Source organism: Apteryx mantelli, chromosome 1 (assembly GCF_036417845.1).
Source record: "Apteryx mantelli isolate bAptMan1 chromosome 1, bAptMan1.hap1, whole genome shotgun sequence".
NCBI lineage: Eukaryota > Metazoa > Chordata > Aves > Apterygiformes > Apterygidae > Apteryx > Apteryx mantelli.
In genome coordinates this window covers 26457093-26478838 of record NC_089978.1, presented here as the reverse complement: position 1 = coordinate 26478838, position 21746 = coordinate 26457093, and the positions used below count along the sequence as shown (strand labels likewise).

The window sequence follows — 21746 nt, the reverse complement described above, 5'->3', positions numbered from 1 at the left end:
GCTTCTTCAAGAAGCAGTTAGTATTAACTACTTCAAAATATGAAAAATTAGCTTCAAGTTTATTTATGGCAATGAAAGTGCATATATGAGGAAAACAGATTTTGATGGCAGTTGGTGAGGGAGAAATAAAGATGAAACAAACACCTCCCGACACCCACCAGAGTCTCATAAAAATGCCCCAAAAGCAAAATAAAAAAGTGGGTGCTAAATATTCATGTAGTATTGGAATATACTTCCAGAAAGAGGGGATAACTTGAAAAACTATAAAATAACAACATCTGAACCTCTGTATCCCTCACGGCATTATCCATCACTACTTTCTAATTCCTTATAGCTATCTTAAGTGTCATAATCACTACTTTTAATAGAAAATAAGTTTAATTAATTTCTTGCCATTAGCTCAATGACACCTTGATTTTGGCACTGAGATATTTCAGAAAAGCCTTACTTAATCTGTCTGTTGCTGTCATTCTTGGCATCTATTTAAAGTTGAGATGATATTTTTGTTTTTGATTATGATGCAAAAACCACAGGTTTTTGTATAACACTAAAGAAGTAACAAAAATATACCTCTGCATTGCTGATATACCATCAGCACAATGAAAATAAAAACACAGAGGAAAAGAGAAACAGGAAAGAGCAGAGATTTTGTGTTATCATATTAAGTAAAATCATTTAGGGGCAAGTTTCAAGTTTTCTGATTAGAAATTGGATGATTTCTTCCATAAAATAAATATCAAACAAGGTCTTTTAACTTTGTTTGTACTGACTCTGTTTTGTTTTGAGTAAAAATACAGAGGTATGCATACTAGAAGAAAGTATCTTTCAGGCCAAAAACACTAACAAAGCTTTCTGTGTAAAGTTTAGCAATTAAAACATTATCCTTGTAACACTGGCAAGTGCCTGTCAGCTTGGATCATGCATTTTACTGATACCAAACCTGTCTCAGGACTAGCTGAATTTGCCTGGAAACCTCACAAAAAAACCTCTCCCATGATTTTTCATTATTTACTTCTTTACCTTTTCCAAAGCTTTTCACTTTTTGATGAACACTGGTGCATGATTATTGGGACACAGGGACATTAAAGAGATTTTCATTCTACAGGTTCTGAAACCCTGGCTTACATGAAACTCATGAGCTGTGATCTGCAGTTTTTAATTCACCTATCAGTTGCTAATCCATCTGGCTGCATGAGCTTGGCCACAGTCATCACCTGCAAGAGTGTCTGTTCTTACTGCAGGTTCCCAAACTGAAATTCTGCCAACTTCTGCTACTTGTACTTGTTATGAGGTAACTTGTCTACCAACACTTGTTTTCACAAATCAGTTTGTCTTTTCCACTATCATTATTTTGAGGGGCTCCCCTCCCCTCATCTCCCACAGCCCCCTCCTCCTGTCCCGTCTTCCTCCTTGGGGAGGTTTCTGACACACACAACAGGCAGCCCAGCTCCAACCTCCTTCCCTGCTCCCTGCCCTCTACAAGCTTCCATAACTTCTGCTATACGGAGCGCTGTATCCCTTATTTGTGATCAGTTATTTGCGGCTGCGTTTGGAGGGGATGGAGGCCAAGAACTGGAATGAAAGCTGGTGATCATGCAAGACATTTATGTTCTTCCCCTGCCCCTTTTTCTTACACTGCTCTTCTGTAGAAGACACCCAGCTCCAACATGACAGAGAAAGCCTTCCTGGTAAGGCAACAACATCATAAAGCCACAAAAACCAACCAACCAACCAAACCAAACCCTCAGATTACATTTCTGGAGAGAGAGTGAGAGCGAGAGCAGTAGATTCACCTGATCTCCCATACACAGAAGTCTCAAACAGAAATATTATCAAAAAGAAAATTAATGGACGTCTGCACATTGGTAATCTTTTACCAACCTTACATTATGTTCAGGTTGCATCTTCTTACACAACTGTCTGAAATAAACTGTGCTGAACACGGCTGTTTCATCCTCTCAAACCCTGCCTCCCCCCAAAAAGCTGGCTTAATACTGTGGTCATGAATTTTAAATTTCTGAATGCCTGCCAAAAGGCAAGAACTGAATCCAGTGCACATAACTGTACAATAGGTTCCCACATACGAAAAAATCTCAGAGAATACATGCGTACACCCACACACAAGTTAGCAAATCATTCTTTAAAATAAGCTTGAGGAACAAAAGAGCATTCCCTTAGAGTCTAACCAGTTCATGAATTTATCTTGTAATTAGCTAGTAGCATTTTGGTGAATATATACTGCAATATACTTAAGGAACAATAAATACAATCCTTTTAATGAGGAGAGCGTAAGTAGAAAAGAGAGAGTATGTATGCGCAGGAACATATGAATGCATTGTTTATGCTGCCATTATATACAGAAAGTGTGAAAATACTTGCTTTCACAGATCAAACCTTTCACAAAAGCAGAAGTAAAATGAACTTGTAAAAATGTTATATAAAATATACTATAGTTGGAAAAGAGAATCAAAATTCCTTCACCTTGGAACTTTCAGACACTTGGAGATTTTTCATGTCAGGTAAAGAGACATCAAAGCTAGATGTTCCTATATTAAAATGATGAGGGTCTGCTGAGGTTGTGTCACATGATGTAGAAAGTGAGTCAATGTGATTTGTATCCTCAGATGGGGAAAGAGTTATAATCTGTTTAAAAGACAACAAAAGCACAGAAGAACTGAGCACACAGCTATCCTACCATACATTGCTCTTATGAACGTGCAAAGCAAACATTGTCTTAAAGGGCAGTGATAGTGGCTCTGCTAGTTTGTACAGGAAGACATATTATAACCTCTCAGTATTTCTGTCATCAAAATTGTATGTAAACATCCCAGAAGTGAACAATGAAAACCTGGCACAGTTTGCAAAAATGGAGTCTTGTCCTACTTCTTCAAGTATTAGATACATCAGAATTATCTACCACTGATCATTTACATGAAATTGGCATGGAGCAATTTGCTGCAAAGAGCAACTTATTGGATTTGATGCTTCCTGTGTTTAGAACGTTCATTAAAATTCCTGTGCATGTTTGCAAATAAAGAAAAAGCCAGAAGCCAGCAAATACCGCATTGTGCCACCCCCCTACAACTTCAGCTGCTCAGGCTGCACCTAGGCAAGAGGAAGCTGAAGGACCAGTGTATTTAAAAACACAACCCTAGCTATGGTTAAACTGCCAGTGAACAACTTACTAGGTCCGAGTGCTCCAGGATTTGGCTGGTGGTCAGGTCCTCCTCCTCTGATGACTCATCGGAGTCCTCATGGTTCATTTTGTTCAGGCTGGGCGTACTCCCCGAGAGCTGGCTCTCCTCCAGCAGCTGCATGTCGCACTTGTCCAGGCTATCCAGAGAACGCCGGCGTACGCCCCAGTTGAAATTGTCCATGCTCTCGCCCTGCAATCAGAGATAGGGTCAGCTTTCTTGATCAGAAACTCATCAAATACCACAACTAATCATTAGAACAAAGTTAGCCAAAGAATGCTTTTATGTAGAGATATAATACAAATTTGATATGAACATTATTTTGCTAAGCAATAGGGTAACAGGAGCATTTAAAATTTCCCAGCACTTAACCTGGAGATAAGAGCAGAAGCATGGAAATGACAGTTAAATGAAAATTCATTATTTTCAGTATTAGACGTTTTTCATGCACCAGCTGATTTAAGAATTCATTTTTGTAAGTCCACATATACACACACCTCAATAACACTGGAGCAATGACAGGCAAAATAAAAATTTAGAAGCAATTTTAAAAGATTTTTCCATGATGTTTAAAAATATTAGGACCACAGTTTGTAGCAATGTTTCAGTCGCAAAACATACGTTAAAGATTTTAGATTCTTTGCATTATATACATAACCATAATGATGAGTTAAGGTAGATAGGAATGCATGTCCTCATTTAGCAAGCAAAACGCAGTAACTAAAGCAGCACATCTTTTTAACTTTTATTCTAGGCCGATATGGCTTACTTTTGTAACCTGAAGTTATTTTGAATTATTTGAAGCTATACTCTGAGAGTAACCTGACCAGCACTGACTGAGATCTCACTTTTTAAAAAGGACAGTCAAATTGTCCAAACATTTTATATTGACTTTCAGTTCTGATCCTACATACAGTAATATAAAGCGAGTGCATTAAGCAAAATGCATAATTGTTAGACTGCTGAACTGATACAAACATCACTTAATTTCTTCTGTGTATAACAACGACAAATATTTTTCCACTTTCTATTTGTTTGCTTTATGTATTTTTCAGCACCCTGTAGCCAGTTTCACTAATTACTTTCACTAATGGCACTAAGCCTCTAGTTCCCTTCTTTAAGTCTAGTTAGGCTCCTGCACAGCAGATACAGGAGTACGTCCATAACGCCTGCCATGGACCCACAGAGAAAAAGAAGAAAAGACTCTGTTAGAAGCAACGATCTTAAACAAGTAAATCAATTTCTGAAAATTCAAGTTGACTGTTATCTTTTAAATATGAAACCACTGAACTTTCCACCTTAAAATCATAAATGTTAACAAATCACAGATTATATAAGAAGTATCTCCTGGGCTCACGCAGTTTAAAATCATGTACGATTATGGAGAAAAAGGTCTCAGTTCAGTAAGGTACTTAAGGAGACTTCCGATTTTAAACACTCGAGTAATTCCCATTCAGCACTACTCAGACAGACATGTACTGAATAGGCACCAAAAGGCATAACCTGCACTTAATTCATTTGCAATTTTTTAACAATCAGAGATTCACAGAATCACGGAGTGGTTGAGGTTGGAAGGGACCTCTGCAGATCATCTAGTCCAACCCCCCTGCTCAAGCAGGGTCACCTAGAGCACGTTGCACAGGATCGCATCCAGGCGGGTTTTGAATATCTCCAGAGAAGGAGACTCCACAACCTCTCTGGGCAACCTGTGCCAGTGCTCTGTCACCCTCACAGTGAAGAAGTTTTTCCTCACATTCAGATGGAATTGTCTGTGTTTCAGTTTGTGCCCATTGCCTCTCGTCCTGTCACTGGGCACCACTGAAAAGAGTCTGGCTCCATCCTCTCGACACCCTCCCTTCAGATACTTGTACACATTGATAAGATCTCCTCTCAGCCTTCTCTTCTCCAGGCTGAACAGGCCCAGCTCTCTCAGCCTTTCCTCATAAGAGAGATGCTCCAGTCCCCTAATCATCTTTGTGGCCCTTCGCTGGACTTGCTCCAGTAGTGCCACATCCCTCTTGTACTGGGGAGCCCAGAACTGGACGCAGTACTCCAGATGTGGCCTCACCAGGGCTGAGGAGAGGGGGAGGATCACCTCCCTCGACCTGCTGGCAACACTCTTCCTGATGCACCCCAGGATCCCATTGGCCTTCTTGGCCACAAGGGCACATTGCTGCCTCATGCTTAACTTGGTGTCCACCTGCACTCCCAGGTCCTTCTCCACAGAGCTGCTTTCCAGCAGGTCAACCCCCAACCTGTACTGGTGACTGGGGTTATTCCTCCCTAGGTGCAGGACCCTGCACTTGCCTTTGTTGAACTTCATGAGGTTCCTCTATGCCCACCTCTCCAGCCTGTCCAAGTCTCTCTGAATGGCAGCACAGCCCTCTGGCGTATCACCACTCCTCCCAGTTTTGTATTGTCGGCAAACTTGCTGAGGGTGCACTCTGTCCCTTCATCCAGGTCATTGATGAAGAAGTTGAACAAGACTGGACCCAGTACTGACCCCTGGGGGACACTGCTAGCTACAGGCCTCCAACTAGACTCTGTGCCACTGATCACAACTCTCTGAGCTCTGCCATTCAGCCAGTTCTCAATCCACCTCACTGTCCACTCATCTAGCCCACACTTCCTGAGCTTGTCCATGAGGATGTTATGGGAGACAGTGTCAAAAGCCTTGCTGAAGTCGAGGTAGACAACATCCACTGCTCTCCCCTCATCTACCCAGCCAGTCATTCCATCATAGAAGGCTATCAGATTGGTTAAGCATGATTTCCCCTTGGTGAAGCCATGCTGACTACTCCTGATCACCTTCTTTTCCTCCACATGCTTGGAGATGGCCTCCAGGATGAGCTGCTCCATCACTTTTCCAGGGATGGAGGTGAGGCTGACTGGCCTGTAGTTCCCTGGCTCCTCCTTCTTGCCCTTTTTGAAGACTGGGGTGACATTGGCTTTCTTCTAGTCCTCAGGCACCTCTCCTGTTCTCCATGACCTTTCGAAGATGATGGAGAGTGGCTTAGCAATAACGTCCGCCAGCACCCTCAGCACTTGTGGGTGCATCCCATCAGGGCCCATGGATTTGTGGGTGTCAAGTTTGCTTGCACAAATAGATCTGATTTTGCATCATTGCACTTCAATACAATGGATTTTGGAGTATGATTGAAAAGAGGGAAAGTTCAGCTTTATAACACAAAGCTCACCTTTCATGAACAAATACAAAGAGAAAAGGAAAAAAAAGTGTTTAAGAAAAAGACAATCCAGAAATGTGAGAACTGTAATCCACAAGAAATGCAAAATTAAGGAATGCACTATATTCAAGAGCAAATGAAAATGAAGTTGTTATGAAGCCACAATATTAGAAGAACTCTGTGTTTTCATATCCTGGGACAAAGATCATGTAGTAGTGTGGTGTGGGAATAGAAAACATCAAATTTTTAACAAATTAGGTCCCTTTAAATTGTAAACATGATTGTACAGTTCCCAACTACTTATTTCAACAAATTTTTTGGCACTCCGTCCTCCCCCATGAAGGCTGGAGAACACATGCAGCAATGGGACATCCTCCACAAAACATCAGCTACTGAACTAACAAACGACAAAAGGAAATAAATAAGCAAGCAAGCAAGCAAAAAAGACTGCTATCGCTCCTGGCTCCTCACGATGCCTACTACAGCTAGCAGTTAACTCTGCAGCCTGTGTGTATGGGTCTATTTCTTGGTGCTGTTTCATCTTGGAATGTATTAAAGAAGAAAGCCAGAAAAAAAAAAAAAAAGTGAAATATATAGGGGCACTTATAGGACATGCAATTAAAAGGAGGGAGTGAATTAAAAGTGAGGGAAAGGGTATATGACAGATGAAATAACCCAAAGCATTTGGGTTACAGTAATCTTGCTATGGGGACACCCAGAAATATACTGAATTTAAACAAGAGGTGAACACATGTCTACTACAATGGAGTTGGGGTTTTTGCAGCTTGAAGCAGTTTTTCTTTCACGGGTAGCAAGCTGGAGGGAAGATGTAGCTGAGAGACTGTTCATTTTTATCTACAGCTGCAGCAAAATTATCTCCTATCTGAAAAGCCACCAGTAATATATAAGAAAAGAGTCACTTGTTATAAACATGCCTTGCGAACAAGGAGTTGGCACTACACAGGACTTCCCACCACCATGGCCACCTATCCGGTAACGGAGCCGACTTGCCATTCCAGGCGTTTCAAGCACTGCCAAACCCGGGGCAGGAGAGGCACCGAAAGGGAAGTAACGGGGGAAGCGCCTCTGCTTGGGGCACAGAAGCCTGTCTCCTCGATAAAGCCCCGAAGAACCATGCAACACTTCTTGCAGGCAAACTTTTACCCCACTGCATTGACGAAGTATGCAAAGTTAATGGAGTCGCACAAATATTGCAGGGTACAGGCACTGGTACTGTGGAACTCAGTAACAAGCCACTATTTCCCTGTGCTTGTATCTGTTAGAGCACAGGCCTTTTGGGGCAGAGATTTTGTTGGTGCTTACGTTTCAACAGTAATTGATATACAAGCTCTCAGAAACAAATCTGCAAGACACTTGTTGCTGCTGATTTTTGTATCGCTTGTACAACTATTTTTGTATCATTTCAATTCTCGATATAATATTGAAAAACTGCAAGTTAAGGTCCCAAACTTGCAAATGCTGATGTGCCTCTTCAGTTTTCTTCGCATGGTAAATGATTCCAGCACAGTCAGTAGGAGTATACAGCTGAATTAAATTAAGCGAGATCATTTGCAAAATTAGGCTGGTGTGCAGTGATCTAAACTGTCTAAAGAGGTCCCATTAATCATCATTAGTAAGATGCTAACAGGAGCCAATATATCACAACAGAAAAGCTGGATTCATGTATTATTTGTCCATAGAAAAAAATGGCACAAACTTTACTATATTTTAAAAACTAATTAAGTTCTTCTTCTGTTTCTACATCCTACTTATGCACAAAGATACAAAAAATAGAAATGGCCCAATTTCAAAATGCTGATATTAGATCAAAATAATTTAAAATTTTTAAAGCCAATTGAAAATGTCAAAAATAAATATCTTAAAATGAAGCAGATATCTTTTAATGATTTAAAACTTATTTTTTGAAAAAGACCTCCAAAATATTTCTAATACAAGACAAAAAACGAAGCACTTGTCAGAAATGCAAGCACACGCACCCCCCCCCCCCCAAAAGCACACACTGAAGAGAGGTCAAACAACAAAACTATGATGTTATTCTATAATACAAGTTTGCGAGAAGGCATAACATATACTAGCATATCTGAGTTCAAGACTTACCTGAAGTTCCTGGGTAGCAGATAGAACAGACAGAAAAACAAATAGAAAGAATCTATGTAAAATTACTGTATTAAGGACATCACGACAAACATTTGCCTACAATTGTAAATAATGTTATAACAGAAACTTCAGATCTTCAGACCTATCTTCTAAATTTAAAAATATCCATGGTTTTCTTTCACATCTTTATTAAATTTCAGACAGGTACACCGTGTGATCTGGGGATGATACAACCATCACCGACCTGTTTAAATCATAAGATTTTTTGGAAAGGCTATTTGTGCTCTTGCTAGTTTAAGTTTTCTAACACTGTTTTATTCATGTTTATGAATAAATCAAATTCAGACTGATGTAAACGATACAGTTTCAACTGAGTCATTAGCGACATAGCTTCTTCTACAGGGTTTGAATTTGGCCAAAATATCTATTTATTTCAAAAGCAGTAAGTCAGGCCGGATTAAACCTTGGAATGCAAGGACTCAGATCCATGGCTGTTTTAGACATGTATTAAGTGTAAGAAAGACTAGATTTTTAGTTTTACTTCACATAAAAATAGAGAAGTTTGATATCTGTTCCACCACCAACTTAAGACAATTAGTATATTGATTAATTTAGGCCTCAGTCTTCAAGTTAGCCACGTGTACAAATCTTTGCAGAGTCACGCTCCACGAAGGCAAAATCTTTTGGGTGGGAGCTGTTCTGCACTGAGTGCCAAGGACACTGAGTTGGGAGGTACAACGTCTCTGCCCTACGCCGATATTAACAGTACTGACAATCTGCCAGTTCAGTGACTTGTCTACTGTTTTGGTATTTATTCTCCTTCTGAGTAATGAATGCCATATTTTCTTTTGAAGATTTTATATGATGATATATATCTATAGATAATCTTCATATGGTTTTAGCTAGTGAAGAGAAAGAAGAAATTCCTAAATGTCACCCAGTGGACAAACAGTAATCATATGATAGTCACATGTCTAGTCTCATTCCTTTGTAATATTTTGAAAGAATTTAAGATACAGAAAAGCTTGCAGCAAGTATATTTTTGACAGTTACCCAGCATTGCTGTTTTATCATTTATCATTGTTTGGAACATTAAACCTCCTTCATAATACTTGGCCAATGTATTTCAACCACTGATGCCACCTACTTATTTTTTCAGCAAAGTGATGGGCCACTGTGAGGCAAAATTACCACATTTTGTACAGAGAGTACATAGAGATTCCTGACTTGGAAGATAAGGACTCTGTGATGTCTCTCTCCGTTCCTTCATCCCTTCTTTTCATTGGAGAAAAGTTAAAATTCACAAGCACATTAATGCACAGATGAGGGTACATTAAATAGTACTACTGTAAATCTACTGGTGAGAATGCTGATTATTTCTTCTTGCACACGTGTTCTTCTCAGGGCTAAGAGTGATGTCTGAGAGAATTCATGTCAAAATCTGAGTCCAGACTATGACAAGACAATTTACTAAACTGTTAGGCTGGCTGAGCATTTGCACTTTAAGTACTTCAAAATAGCTAACAATTTCTAAACTTTTAAATAGCAACAAAATTTTTAGACTTGTTTGGCAATGAATATATATTTTTTGTCCTTTCCCACCCAAATGGAAAGAAACACTCCAAGTTTGGTGTAAGCAAAGTTAAAAGCTGTAGCCCCCCAAACTTCAGCACTTCAACTATTTCCCTTCAGCAGTTTCAGCTAAAGGAGAGCTGTGAGGTTTCACCTGCCAAGACTTGATCTAGCCCTCAGGTTTCTGTTTAGCTCCTGCATGAAATGATGAAATCACTGACACCTAGGCAGCGTGGAAGGTACCTCTCTCAAAGTGTTAGTGATTTCATCAGCAGTTGCAAGAGAAACACAACACCCTGAAGGCCTGAATTCAAGTTTTGGAGGGTTACTCACGAAACAACAGATTTGAAACAATTCCATCTTACAGATTTTTTAATCTGCAAACATATTTTTGTTAACAATTTGGGACTTCAAAAATTGTATTTAAGCTAAATTCACTTTAAAAGACACAGAAACTTGACATTCATACCAGTACTAGAACAGAGGCTTTATCTTTCAGTAACAGTTTTGCAGTGTTTCCTAAAGCAGATTCAGAAAGGAAGGGTGTGGTAGCCTGTTACTGTTTTGCTACTGAAGTAAACACTAAGTGAACATTATAAATAATCTCAGCTCAAAGTTTATAGTTGTACAGTTAAAGTTTTATGTTACAGAAAGAGTATAGGATTTAGTAGAAAGAATATCAAACTGATTTTAAAAAAAGCTGTTTCAGAAAAAATATACTGTACCTCCCCATCTTCCAGCTCAACATCTAGGAAATCAAAGTCCCTAAAGACTCTGAATTGTTGTTCACTGTTTGAATCATCCATGTTCTCCTGCTCCCTGGTGCCGTCTTCTGAAGACACCAAGCTTGTCTGGTGCTCAATCAGATCCAAATCACCACAGGAAGAAAAAATTACCTACAATTCAAAGGATTTCTCTGGTAAGAAACTGTTCCCTCTGGTTGTTTCTTCCTAAAAGCTGTAATTGGTTATTCGGAAGTCTGTATTTCCAGTACACACCTAATTCCTTCAGTGAGTATTTTTAGAACACTTTATTATTTATGTTGGACAGGTGCCTTCAGATTAAACTTGTACAAAGAAGCAACTTCATACTGCAGGAACACGTCCAAGAATATTACAGCTACCTCCTAATGGCTGCAGAGTGATGTTGCCTAGATGTTTGTATATGTTTACAGGAACAAAATTCAAAGAACTTAGCAAAGAAAATGTCAAGGAGATGAGTTAATAAGTTCATCAAAAAATCTTTAGTTAAAAATGATGCTTCAGAATGTGTCACGATTAGAAAATCTAACAAGCTATAATGTTTCCTTTCCTACTGACAAACAATCATATCTGCAGTTTAGTTGAGAAAAGGCAAAGGTTCCTGTCTTGCAGAACTGAAGAACTTGTTCACCGTAATACAAGTGACATATGAATAACATATTAAAACACACTCAAAAACTTTCTATTTCTGTAGAAAATATCTAATAACTTTTTTAAGAGCTTCCCCATCTGGGATGATCCATTGCCCATTTCCGAGCACTAGACAATATTAATCTTTAAAGAGCAATGTTAGAACTATTATTTAATGGAATAATTAGAACCTTTTGTTTTATTTCTGTAATTTAATTTTGTACTTTAGAAAGGCTCTAGATTGGTAATACTAGAGATCATTACTCTCTACCCACTGAGCTGGCAATAAGTAAAACCTATAGCATCACAAATCTCTCACAGCAAAATGGAATGTAGCTCTGTATGTAAATGCATCTTTAAGTGAGAAGGTCATTCACTCAGTGGTCTATATGCTGAGAAATGCAGCATGGGCCAGTGCAAATTACAATGGTAGTAATGTGACATGAAACTGTGCAAATCAGGTCAGCAGTTCTGGGAAATAAGGTTCTCCATATTAAAAATTTAGGACAAAAGAAAAAAAAAACAAAATAAAGAAATGGTCAATACAAGGGTACTTACTGAAGGGTTTTTACTCAGACCAACTTCCTGACCACACAGAGAAAGGACATGTACCAGCTTTTCCTTTGTTCTTTTCTAGAAAACAAGACATTTCCAAGTTAGCATCTTTTTAACCACATATTCTCCTGGTGACTGGAGACATAATTAGCAATTTTTAATTAGGAGGAAACAACCAAAGAATGACTCATTAAGTGCTGAAAGGATTGCTTTCAGAGCAACTGTGCATACAAGGAAACATAAAAGTAGCTGTTAATTATTTTAGTGCTTATTATTTTTAAATTAGCCCATTAATTCTATTGAGCTTAATAAGAAAGCACTGGATCCTGTACATCACTTCAAAGAAACAACTCAGAAGCCTAAAATTAAGAACATGCATGTTTGTTTTTTTTTTTAGAGAATTGGTGCTTGAGTCACTATAGATCTGCTATATTAAAAAAGGCAGCAAATACATTTATTCTGTATAGTTTTATTTTAACAGGCAGCTAATCAAAATCAGTAATGCAGGCAAATATCACTTTTAGAAGAAGCGTTCGAAGGATTTTTTTATATCTGATTTCCCAAGGAAACAAGGCTTCCAAAATTTCACTTTCTGCTCTCCTTGCTAATGTCTGAACTCACTGGTCTGTTTCAGCTAAATCTGATATAGAATTAGTGGTCTTAAAGAGATGCATTTCCTACGAGTTAGAAGGAAAACACTGGCTGGATAGAAGGCAGTCATAGCTCATCCATGACTGAATCAGAGAAGGACATTCAGGGGGCACCTGCAGCCCAGCTGCCGCGCTGCCACTGCTGGAGCACTGCTCAGGGCACAGAGGGCACAAGCCTTAAAAAACCCAGTGTGTGTTAAATCCACTGCTCCGAGAGCAACTTGTTAACAAATAGTGGGCTTCTTTAAAGGAGCTTACCTGCGAGTACTGGGGTCTCTTCCAGCTCACAGGCACAAGGACATTGGAGTTGGAACCTGATGAGGTTGAAGAAGTGCTTCGGGTGACAGCCATCGCCCTTGGCTTACCATCGCGGCCAGAAGAACTCTGCAACTCGTCATACCGTCTCCCAATAATTGGAGTCTTAAATGAAAAAATAATTATTTTCTAGTACTGTGCTCTATGGTGAACTTATAATGGGGCCTATTACTTCGGTTGCAGGGAAAGATTACTCTGAAGATGACAAGCACGAGAAAAACAAGGAGTGCACCAAATTTCATGTCACTTGGTATGTATATTATTTTCCACTGTGAACTCTCAGTAACTATTGCCATGCCTAGTATCTAGTGCTTGTCTTCTTGAGTAGCTAATAGCAACTGTCAAACTACCTTAAGAAGTAGCAAAGAAAAAAGCTTATGAAATTTATTCCAAGTCCAGATTTCTCCCACGTTGTTTTAAGGGTTTTTCCTAAAAATGCTGAGCACTCTGGCCCTGTTCCAGCACACACTAAAATGCTTTCTTGGATTGACGATAGAATACTCAGTATTTTCTAGAACTATACTTACAAGAAACAACTGGAAGAAACCCCATACAAGATGCCTTTTTATGTTGAAATTTCCTTTTAACCCAAAGTCTCACTATTACCTGTATGAAGAAGTCCATAATGCTAACGCAATTAATTATTATAAAGTGATTTGGCCACTAAAGTCAATGGGTCCACTCAGTTCCATAAAGTTAAAATGTGCCCAGAGTTTGCAGGATAAAGACTGCTGTAAAAGAGTTCATTCAGAAGCTAGGCATTACTGCCTTAAATGACATATATTTGTGTTTAAACAATTATAGAGAACACTGGCATCCAGGTATAAAACACTTGTGGGGGGGATTTTATATATATAGTATATTTAGACGTTACACTTGGCATAGCATTTCCCTGAGAGTATTTTAAATACAACTGATAACCCCTTATTAGAAAAATCTAAATGAAAACTCAGAATATCATTGTGGATCAAGAAGAATTTAAGAGGCTTTCTATTCTGTAATTATCTTTTCTTTCTCAATTTTTCAACTTTTTTAAGGAGCTACAACACATGTTTCAGGATTATCAAACACGAGATGAAAATTGGGCTTTAAGTAGTAGAATTACAAACAGTACCTCTGAAATATCAAAGTGAAACTCTAAAGTCTTCCCTGGTAGCTCCTTGGAGGCACTGTTCCACACTCGATGTAGTTCCATTTTTGAAAGATCACTGTGTTGATAGGATGGCAAAACTAAACTGGCAGAACGAGAAACTACCAACTTCAAGATATTCAAGGCTTCTCTCCAGTGAATGCTCTAGAAATAGGTATACTTAATCAGCAACTTGAAAGAAAGATTCACACATATTCAAAGTCATTTCCACTTCACAGTCATATTTTTTGCCACATAAATAACAATGTGGAACTGGTATACTATTCTTCCTCCACCTCTCTCTTGTCGAGCGACAAGGCACATACTTAGAGAACAACTTCAACAGCAACGACATAGACCCTTGCCTAAAGAGTCATTCTTAGGGAATTGGCCTGCAAAGCAGAAGACCTGAGTGCGAGATCAATTTGGCAGATGAAGGGTTCAAAGTTGGGTCTCCCATCTGAATGCCTTAATCACTAGGCATAAGTTTTGGGGCCGATGCAGAATCCCCACTCTTTAACAGAAGAGCTGACCCAACACACACATTTTTATGGCTTCCAAGCAGAGAGGCGTATTTTCCCCCCTGCCCAGAGGTAGGTGCAGAAGCCTTCGGGGGGGGAAGCGCTTACGCCAGACCTCCCTCCTGTATTTTTTCTTGGCTAAGTATGCGGTTTCCTCTTTCCTGGTTTCCAGGTGTCCTGGAAGTCCCACTCTTACACTCCACATCTGTATCTATATTGCTAAACACAAGAAAGCCAGGGACTGATCGCAGCCTCCCGGCTAAGTGACGCTAACTGGCTGATGCCTGTAGTAGGGCTAATTGCCATGTCAGTGCAGATTTCTCTTCGAACACTCAGAGCAGTTCAAAACAGAGTCAGTGAGGCAGCTAACATTTTAAAATGGTGGTAGCTGCAGCTTAACACCCCCCCCCCCAGAGCGCAGGGTTAGGCATCTTATTTGGGGACGAGTAGCCTATTCGGCATCAGAATGTTTACAAACCAGGTATCACAATGAACAGCCTTAGTCCCCCCTTGTAATCTAGTCTTCAATTCTGACAAAGAAAAATAACTTTTCACAGTAAATACTGCTGAGTTCCTATTTTAATACAGAGAACATAAGGTACTTACCTGTACGTATTTTTCAATGGTTTTTAGCACTTCCACGTTAAACTGTTTAACAGGAATAGCTGACAGGTCCATATAGCTAAGAAGACTGTAGATCATCTGTAAGAGGGACTGCTGCATGCTGGGAAGCCCTTTTTCTAGCAGCTATTAAAAAAAACCATTGAAAATAATTACATTTTGAGATGTTTCTCCTCACAGAAAAAGTTACTAGTCTCATAAATACCATCTGTATTGTTAATCTTTCTTCACCCACTGATTTTGCAATGCCATTTTACAATCATTTTACAAGTGATGATGATACAAGTGTGAAATAAAATATAGCTTTAAGTTTGGAGCCAATGGCCAACGGGTTTGCATAATGAAGCACACATCTTATATATGCTTGCCCTAACTTATCCAGAAAACACATTCAGGAATTGAGTAAACTGGCAGGTAAATTTTAGACTGTTACTCGGGAAGAACAACCAACAAAAACAGGAGAATTTTTATTTCCACCTTTGCTGAAAGTCAGGGGAGGAAAAGAAAACATGCTAAAGAAACAAAACTACTACTACTCAGACATCAATATATATTTATCCAAATGTAGTTCATTGCTAGTTGACGAGCGAGTTCATGGGCTGTAACTGCCATGGAAATGTTTTCTGCTAAGGAGGAGAGCAGAGTCCCTGGGCTCTCTTACTGCAGATGCTAACGCAAGGAAGGGCTTGACCTAAATCCTGGAATTTTGGAACACCTGACTGTAATCCCAGAATATGAGAACCAGCCTTGGAATTGCAACTGTGCTTAAACATATACACGACAGTAATTCAGGAGGCATACAGAAAGACATGCTATATTTGTGCCGGTGCACACGTGTGAAATATCTCAGCTGAAAATTTCCTGGAAGGTAGTAGGGCCCTTCACTGGTAACAGGGAATATCTCTCCCTCCCCGTGGCATTTCAGAGGCAGTCAAACATTATTGCTGGAGGTTACTGGAGGTTCCAAGATTAGACTCTGTCCTTTGATTCAGGCCTACAGAATCCTTCTTCTAATACTGGTTAATAGAGATGCTATGATCTAGAAAAAAAAAATGTATAAAAACTGTATGGTGACTTATGTCACTAGTCTTCCTTCAGAGAAAAATGTCAGCTGTTATCCAGATAGAGACTAGTAATTTATTAGATGCCCGAGCTGGTCTGAATGAAAAGATTCCCTCTTTATATTGAATGAAAAGACTTCATGCCAATTGAAATGGAACGATCAGATAGGACATATCTAACTAATCCTGCTAAATACCTTTTCTTTCATTAGTAATTATGAGCAGTACTTAGTGATTTGTAAAAAAGGTAGGCAAATTACTGTTAATAGCACAACAGACAGAAGTTACTATGCTTTACCTATTCCTCCATAAAGATAAAGCACAAATTTTAAAATTAAAGGTACTACATGGCAAGCAGCTCTAGTCCATGGATACCTTTACTGAGAGATAAAATATGTTTTATAATTCTTGTTCAAAACTGAGTTACAGAGTTTTCCTTTCATTCCATTAGCATCTTGCAGAGCAAGGCTGGACTCCTTCTTTGTATATAGTTTCATATGACAGCACAGGAGCTGGTGTATCGCTGTAGTCAAGGAACAAAGGCCTGGAAGAAACAACTTGGATGAGAGAACCAAGTTTTGTGTTCTCTGATGGAGGCTACTGCATCAGATAATCACTTTCAGGAAAGGAAAAAGAAATCTTGGGAAGTAAGTGGGATTTTTGCCTCTATTGCTGGCTAGAAAGCTGGTCTAGCGACTTTGTCTCTGAAACCTTCTAATTTCCAGTCCAGTCCAGTATAATTTCCAGTCCTGTTTGTATAAATTTGTTCTCTGTCTTTTGTTCTTTGGCTTAAACAACTCTTGCCCCTTAAACTGAGTACATTTGTGTACGGTACCAGTTTTTATTTGTTCAGTTTCATACATGTGGTGGCTGATATTCCAAGTGTATATTCGAATACACCATTGAATTTGTCACAAAAAATAGTATTTAGTATAAAAAAAGAAACAGTAATTTTAAAATGAAATTAGTAAAATAAAAACTCTTTTGCTATCAGGAGTAACAAAAATAGGAGCAAGGTAGAGTTCTGGCAACACATCATTTGGGTTAGTGAGTTGCAGAACGAAGAGGTTCCTCTGTATTTGTAAAGAGAAATCGTAACTATTCTCAGTGGTTTTTTTGACTCTGGTTCACATGAACTGTTTTGAAAAACTGTGGATTCTTCTCTGGTGAGGGTAGGACAGGGTCTGGGGCTCCCCCGGGTTTGGTGACCCACACACCGTTAGCTCCATCCCTGCAGAAGCAACTAGCCCAGGAGGAGGAGAGCTGGGCCTTCACCTGCAAGGCAGCCTGGGCTGGCTGCTGCTGGCTGGCATGGGCTGCCATGGTGCAGCCGCAGGTGATGGCTCCCTTTGCAGCGGATGGGAAGAGACGTTCAGCTGTGGGGCTATTTAGGCATTCAAACATATGTTTTCCATGCTCACTGAGGAAAGGGTAAAAAAAGTCATTTGACAAACCACATCTGATGGACAAGGTGCCAGTTGGATAATGCCTGTTCTAGGACTTTACTTTCCTTGCAACATAGATGTTTTAATCTCTAGTGATTCCCTGGTCTTGGATGGGTTATGAATGTTCATGCTTTCATCGCAAGCAATCCTCTAACAACGATGAGGAAGAAACTTCTATCATAAGCACTTTTCTACCCACTATGCGATTTCTTGTCTCTTCTTCTGTATCAGTTATTTAAGTCCATGCATGATCCTGGAGTTAATGAATCACTAGTTTAATATGTGACACATGTCTACTCGGATATGCTTCTAGAATGATTATGCTCTCATGCTATAAGGTTGATTTTTTAAATTAATATGCAAAGATCTAACATAAAATCACAGTAAGTTTTCAGCAGGTTGCTTGTATTTACCTGCCTATTCTGATTTTGGTAGTGGAAGTTCAAAGTTCTACTTCGCTATTAAATATTGATTTCTCCTCATCTGCAACTGAGATACCCAAATATTTGTCTAGAACAGACGATCATTTTTCATGGATGTAGCTGTTAATATGTAAAACCATGTAAGAAGCGCTGCTTGTCACTATAAGTTCCAGATAAGAACACAACTGAAACGTCCCATTTTAAGCCAGGATCATACCCTTTGCTGACAAGCCAATTGCCTGCCATCAGACAGGTTAAATGCAGATTTTTGTTCTGAATGGCAATAACTGAAACTTTTCCTTCTGCTGAAAGTCTTTGTTCTCACAGTCTTAAAAAATTAGTGGTAGAAAGTCCCCTCTGAAGGTGTCTCTGTGTGTGGTATGGTCAGTGTTGCAACAACATTTTCCTTTTTTACTCTTAAGTGCTGCATGTCTCTCAGTCTCCCACAAGCCCAAGCACTGGGGACCAACCAGGATTGTTAAAGCACAAGGCACTATAACCAATGGCTATAACATTTCCTCTGCGGACTGCCCAGTGGTGGTCTTAACTCATTATGCTTTGCATATTGACAGTGTATCCCACAGTCTGTTTACAGCAGAGAGCAGCACATCATTGTTTATCCTGGTCTGAGGATCAGCTCAAGAGGAGATAATGGAATAACATTCTGATGGCTGGAAAAATAACTTTCTTGGCCACAGCACACTGAAAAAGGTGATTTCTTGTCCTCTGTGTGCTCCTTCTTCCAGACTAGCGGCTACCTTATGTCCATACAAACATTCCCCAGACATGACTCAACACAACTGCAGTCAAGATAAATATGGAGAAGGGAATGCTTGCTTACCACTCTGTCATCCTATGACGATGGTACTATGTAAGAAATGGGCCTTAATTCTGCCCACAAAACTGCCTGATGTGCTGTTAATACGTTAGTGTGGTGTTAATCTACAGCAAGGAGAAAGTGCAAAGAAGAGGTCTCCATACATCTGCCTAAGCCCTTTTTGTGGGAGGGAGATGACACAGAATGGCCTACATAGAGGTGCAGCAGCACTAGTAATCATGCATGGAGCACTTAGGGGAAAACAGAGGGGTGGGGGGAGACCCAAGCAAATGCTTTCCTAAGGCTGGGAAAGCAAAGGAGGAAGAGGTTAAACCTCAATTTTTATAGCATTTGTTTATTACCTATACAAATTTATGCCTAAGAAGGAGATGCTTGCTTCTGGAGGATTCAGAGTCCTCATGTCTGAAGAAGTAGTAATTCTTCAGAGTCTCTAAGTTTGAAAACGGACTGAAAATCCCAGGGCCCCGTTTCAGTGTCTTACAACAGAATCATGACTTTCAGCATCATTCGAGATCTGATATGATTGTTTACTTCAAGCCCCCATGTGCAAATAAGGTGAAGAACTGCAGCTTGAGGTAGCAGGGCGAAGTTTGCTCTGAAGTCTGAGTGAATATGAGTGCATACTTGCCCTCCAGGCTCTTGAAAACCTGTGGGCAGCCAATATCAAGAGATGCCTGTAGAGTATTCTTAGATCCTTTGGCAGACAGGAGGAAAAAATCTGCTGAAAAAAGCTGGCCTAAAGAAGCTAGAGAATTTATGTAATGAATATTCAACCGCTTTCCCCTGGATGAGAGGGGAGACTCGAGCTAGTTCCCTGTTGCATGGAAGTGAATGGAGAAGTTGGGGAATTCTAGAGCAAAATAGTGTCCTGGCATTGACTGGACACAGGAGATGGAAAATCAAGGCGCCTAAGCTGAAAAGCAAAACTTAGCCTTGGATCCCCCAGTAACAACACTGCATCAGCTCTACATTCTACACGTGACAAACATTACGAGTAAGTGATGAGGGGAGAGGAAAAGCTGGCAGCAAGATGGTTCCATTAAGTGTTAAGAGAATGCATAGAAATTTTATCAAGAACCACATCCGAGCAGATGATAGAGGGCCAGACTGCAGTTCTTATTTAAGTTGCTAAACCCTTACTGGTTTTAGTGCTTCTCTTATTTTCCTCAGTGGGATCTAAATAAATGTTGTCCAGTTTATCTTTCTTTTGCAGTAGAAACCTTACCAGTGCCTGAGAGATGCTTTAAGATGCATCGGCCTTGCAGACCTTCCCCGGCTTTGGTTTTAGTATTCAGTATTTACTTCATATAGTAATTTTGGTTTTTCTGCTAATTTCTGCTCTCTACTCTTTACTGTAAATAACAACTATGGAATTACAGCCCAGTAATCTCTAGGAAGACTTCAGCTCCTTGGGTTATTAGGCAACAGAAGAATTAAAACAGTTTTGTCTTTGAAAACTTACCTCAGCCAAATACGTAACCATACTCAAAGTAATATCAGCAAATGCTTCATGAAGGTAACGGCAAACCACATTTACCCAGGTAGCACAGTCCCTTGTATAGCTGTGTGTTTTATAAAGGGTCATGACATGTGCAAGATTTGAAAGCTTGGGGTTCTTTTCTTCCAAACAAACCTAAGTAAATATAAATGTCAAAATATATTAAGAACAAGGCAACTGTATTCACAAGGTTGAAGGATGTACAATACAGAAAATAACTTTGATACCTGAGCAATCCTTTCAGCTACATCTTTACAAAACTGGTTTGGACTGTCAAAATGCTGAATTAAATGAGGCAGGAGACACAAAACATTCAGTGGAAATCCTAGAACATGAAAATACAGAACAAAATGTATAATTGCGATCGCAGGAGCCACAGTGATCTTTAAGTTGGTATTTTGCGGGAGGTCATGGTATCAATACCACATGAACCTCATGCAGACTGTCAAATTGTTCATGTGACTGGCCACACCACTTAATAAGGTTTCGAAGCTAGGAGATGGCTCCTATGCTACCTGCCAGCCCCTGTCACGAGTGTAAGGGCACTGTCTGGAGACTGGAATTCAGCTTTTCTGTGCCAATTCACAGCTGGCTCGAGGCAGTTAATGAACTATGGGCAGAGGCTGTAATGGGGAGCTATAACAAAAGCTGCTGCAGTTCAAGTGGGAGTTGAGAGCTTAGAAATCAAGAAGCTGTAACCAGACAATACATTTTTTGAAAGGAAAAAATCGGGACCTATGAAAATAACCTTCTAACCATTCATTTTCTCTCATTTTACACACTTAAATAAATGGCCTAATTTAGGAGCATAATTTCTCTAGGCTTCCTCTATACTCAATGAAGAGAAAATGATACCTCCAAAAGGTACCTTTGCAGCCTGTGTGTGAATTGCCCAGCTGTTGTCTGGAACATATGTGCCACACAGGTGCTTAGATTTGGGTGGGCTGTTCATTGCATTCATCCCTTTACTCTAAGTCTAAGTGTGTTATGACTTAGTTGTGAAGCCTGAAGAATTGTCTTAATATCTCTGTTTCTGACTGAGATTGAGGAATAAAAATCTGGAACAATCGCAGATAGTCTCTTCAGTATAATGAAAAGTGGTCACAATCTCATTGATATGATTGTGCATTTCAAAACATCACCTTATTTTCTTTTAACCCAGCCCTCTCTCATCACTCAGTAATGTGCTACTGCAGTTTTCTAAAAAATGTACAAGAATTTTCAATATTTA

General features: G+C 39.6%; 1 protein-coding gene across 1 annotated transcript in view; it reads right to left on the bottom strand.

Moving 5' to 3' along the window:
* The window catches only part of FRY (FRY microtubule binding protein), a 183894-nt gene that overhangs the window by 22622 nt on the left and 139526 nt on the right, over positions 1-21746 (bottom strand). Inside the window, exons 45-53 of the mRNA XM_013962114.2 lie at positions 20743-20840; positions 20480-20650; positions 15237-15377; positions 14095-14274; positions 12924-13085; positions 12019-12093; positions 10795-10965; positions 3186-3386; positions 2482-2643 (exon numbers count right to left, since the gene is read on the bottom strand). Coding sequence (XP_013817568.1) covers positions 2482-2643; positions 3186-3386; positions 10795-10965; positions 12019-12093; positions 12924-13085; positions 14095-14274; positions 15237-15377; positions 20480-20650; positions 20743-20840 — 1361 coding nt within the window. The remainder of the gene's footprint in view (positions 1-2481; positions 2644-3185; positions 3387-10794; positions 10966-12018; positions 12094-12923; positions 13086-14094; positions 14275-15236; positions 15378-20479; positions 20651-20742; positions 20841-21746) is intronic.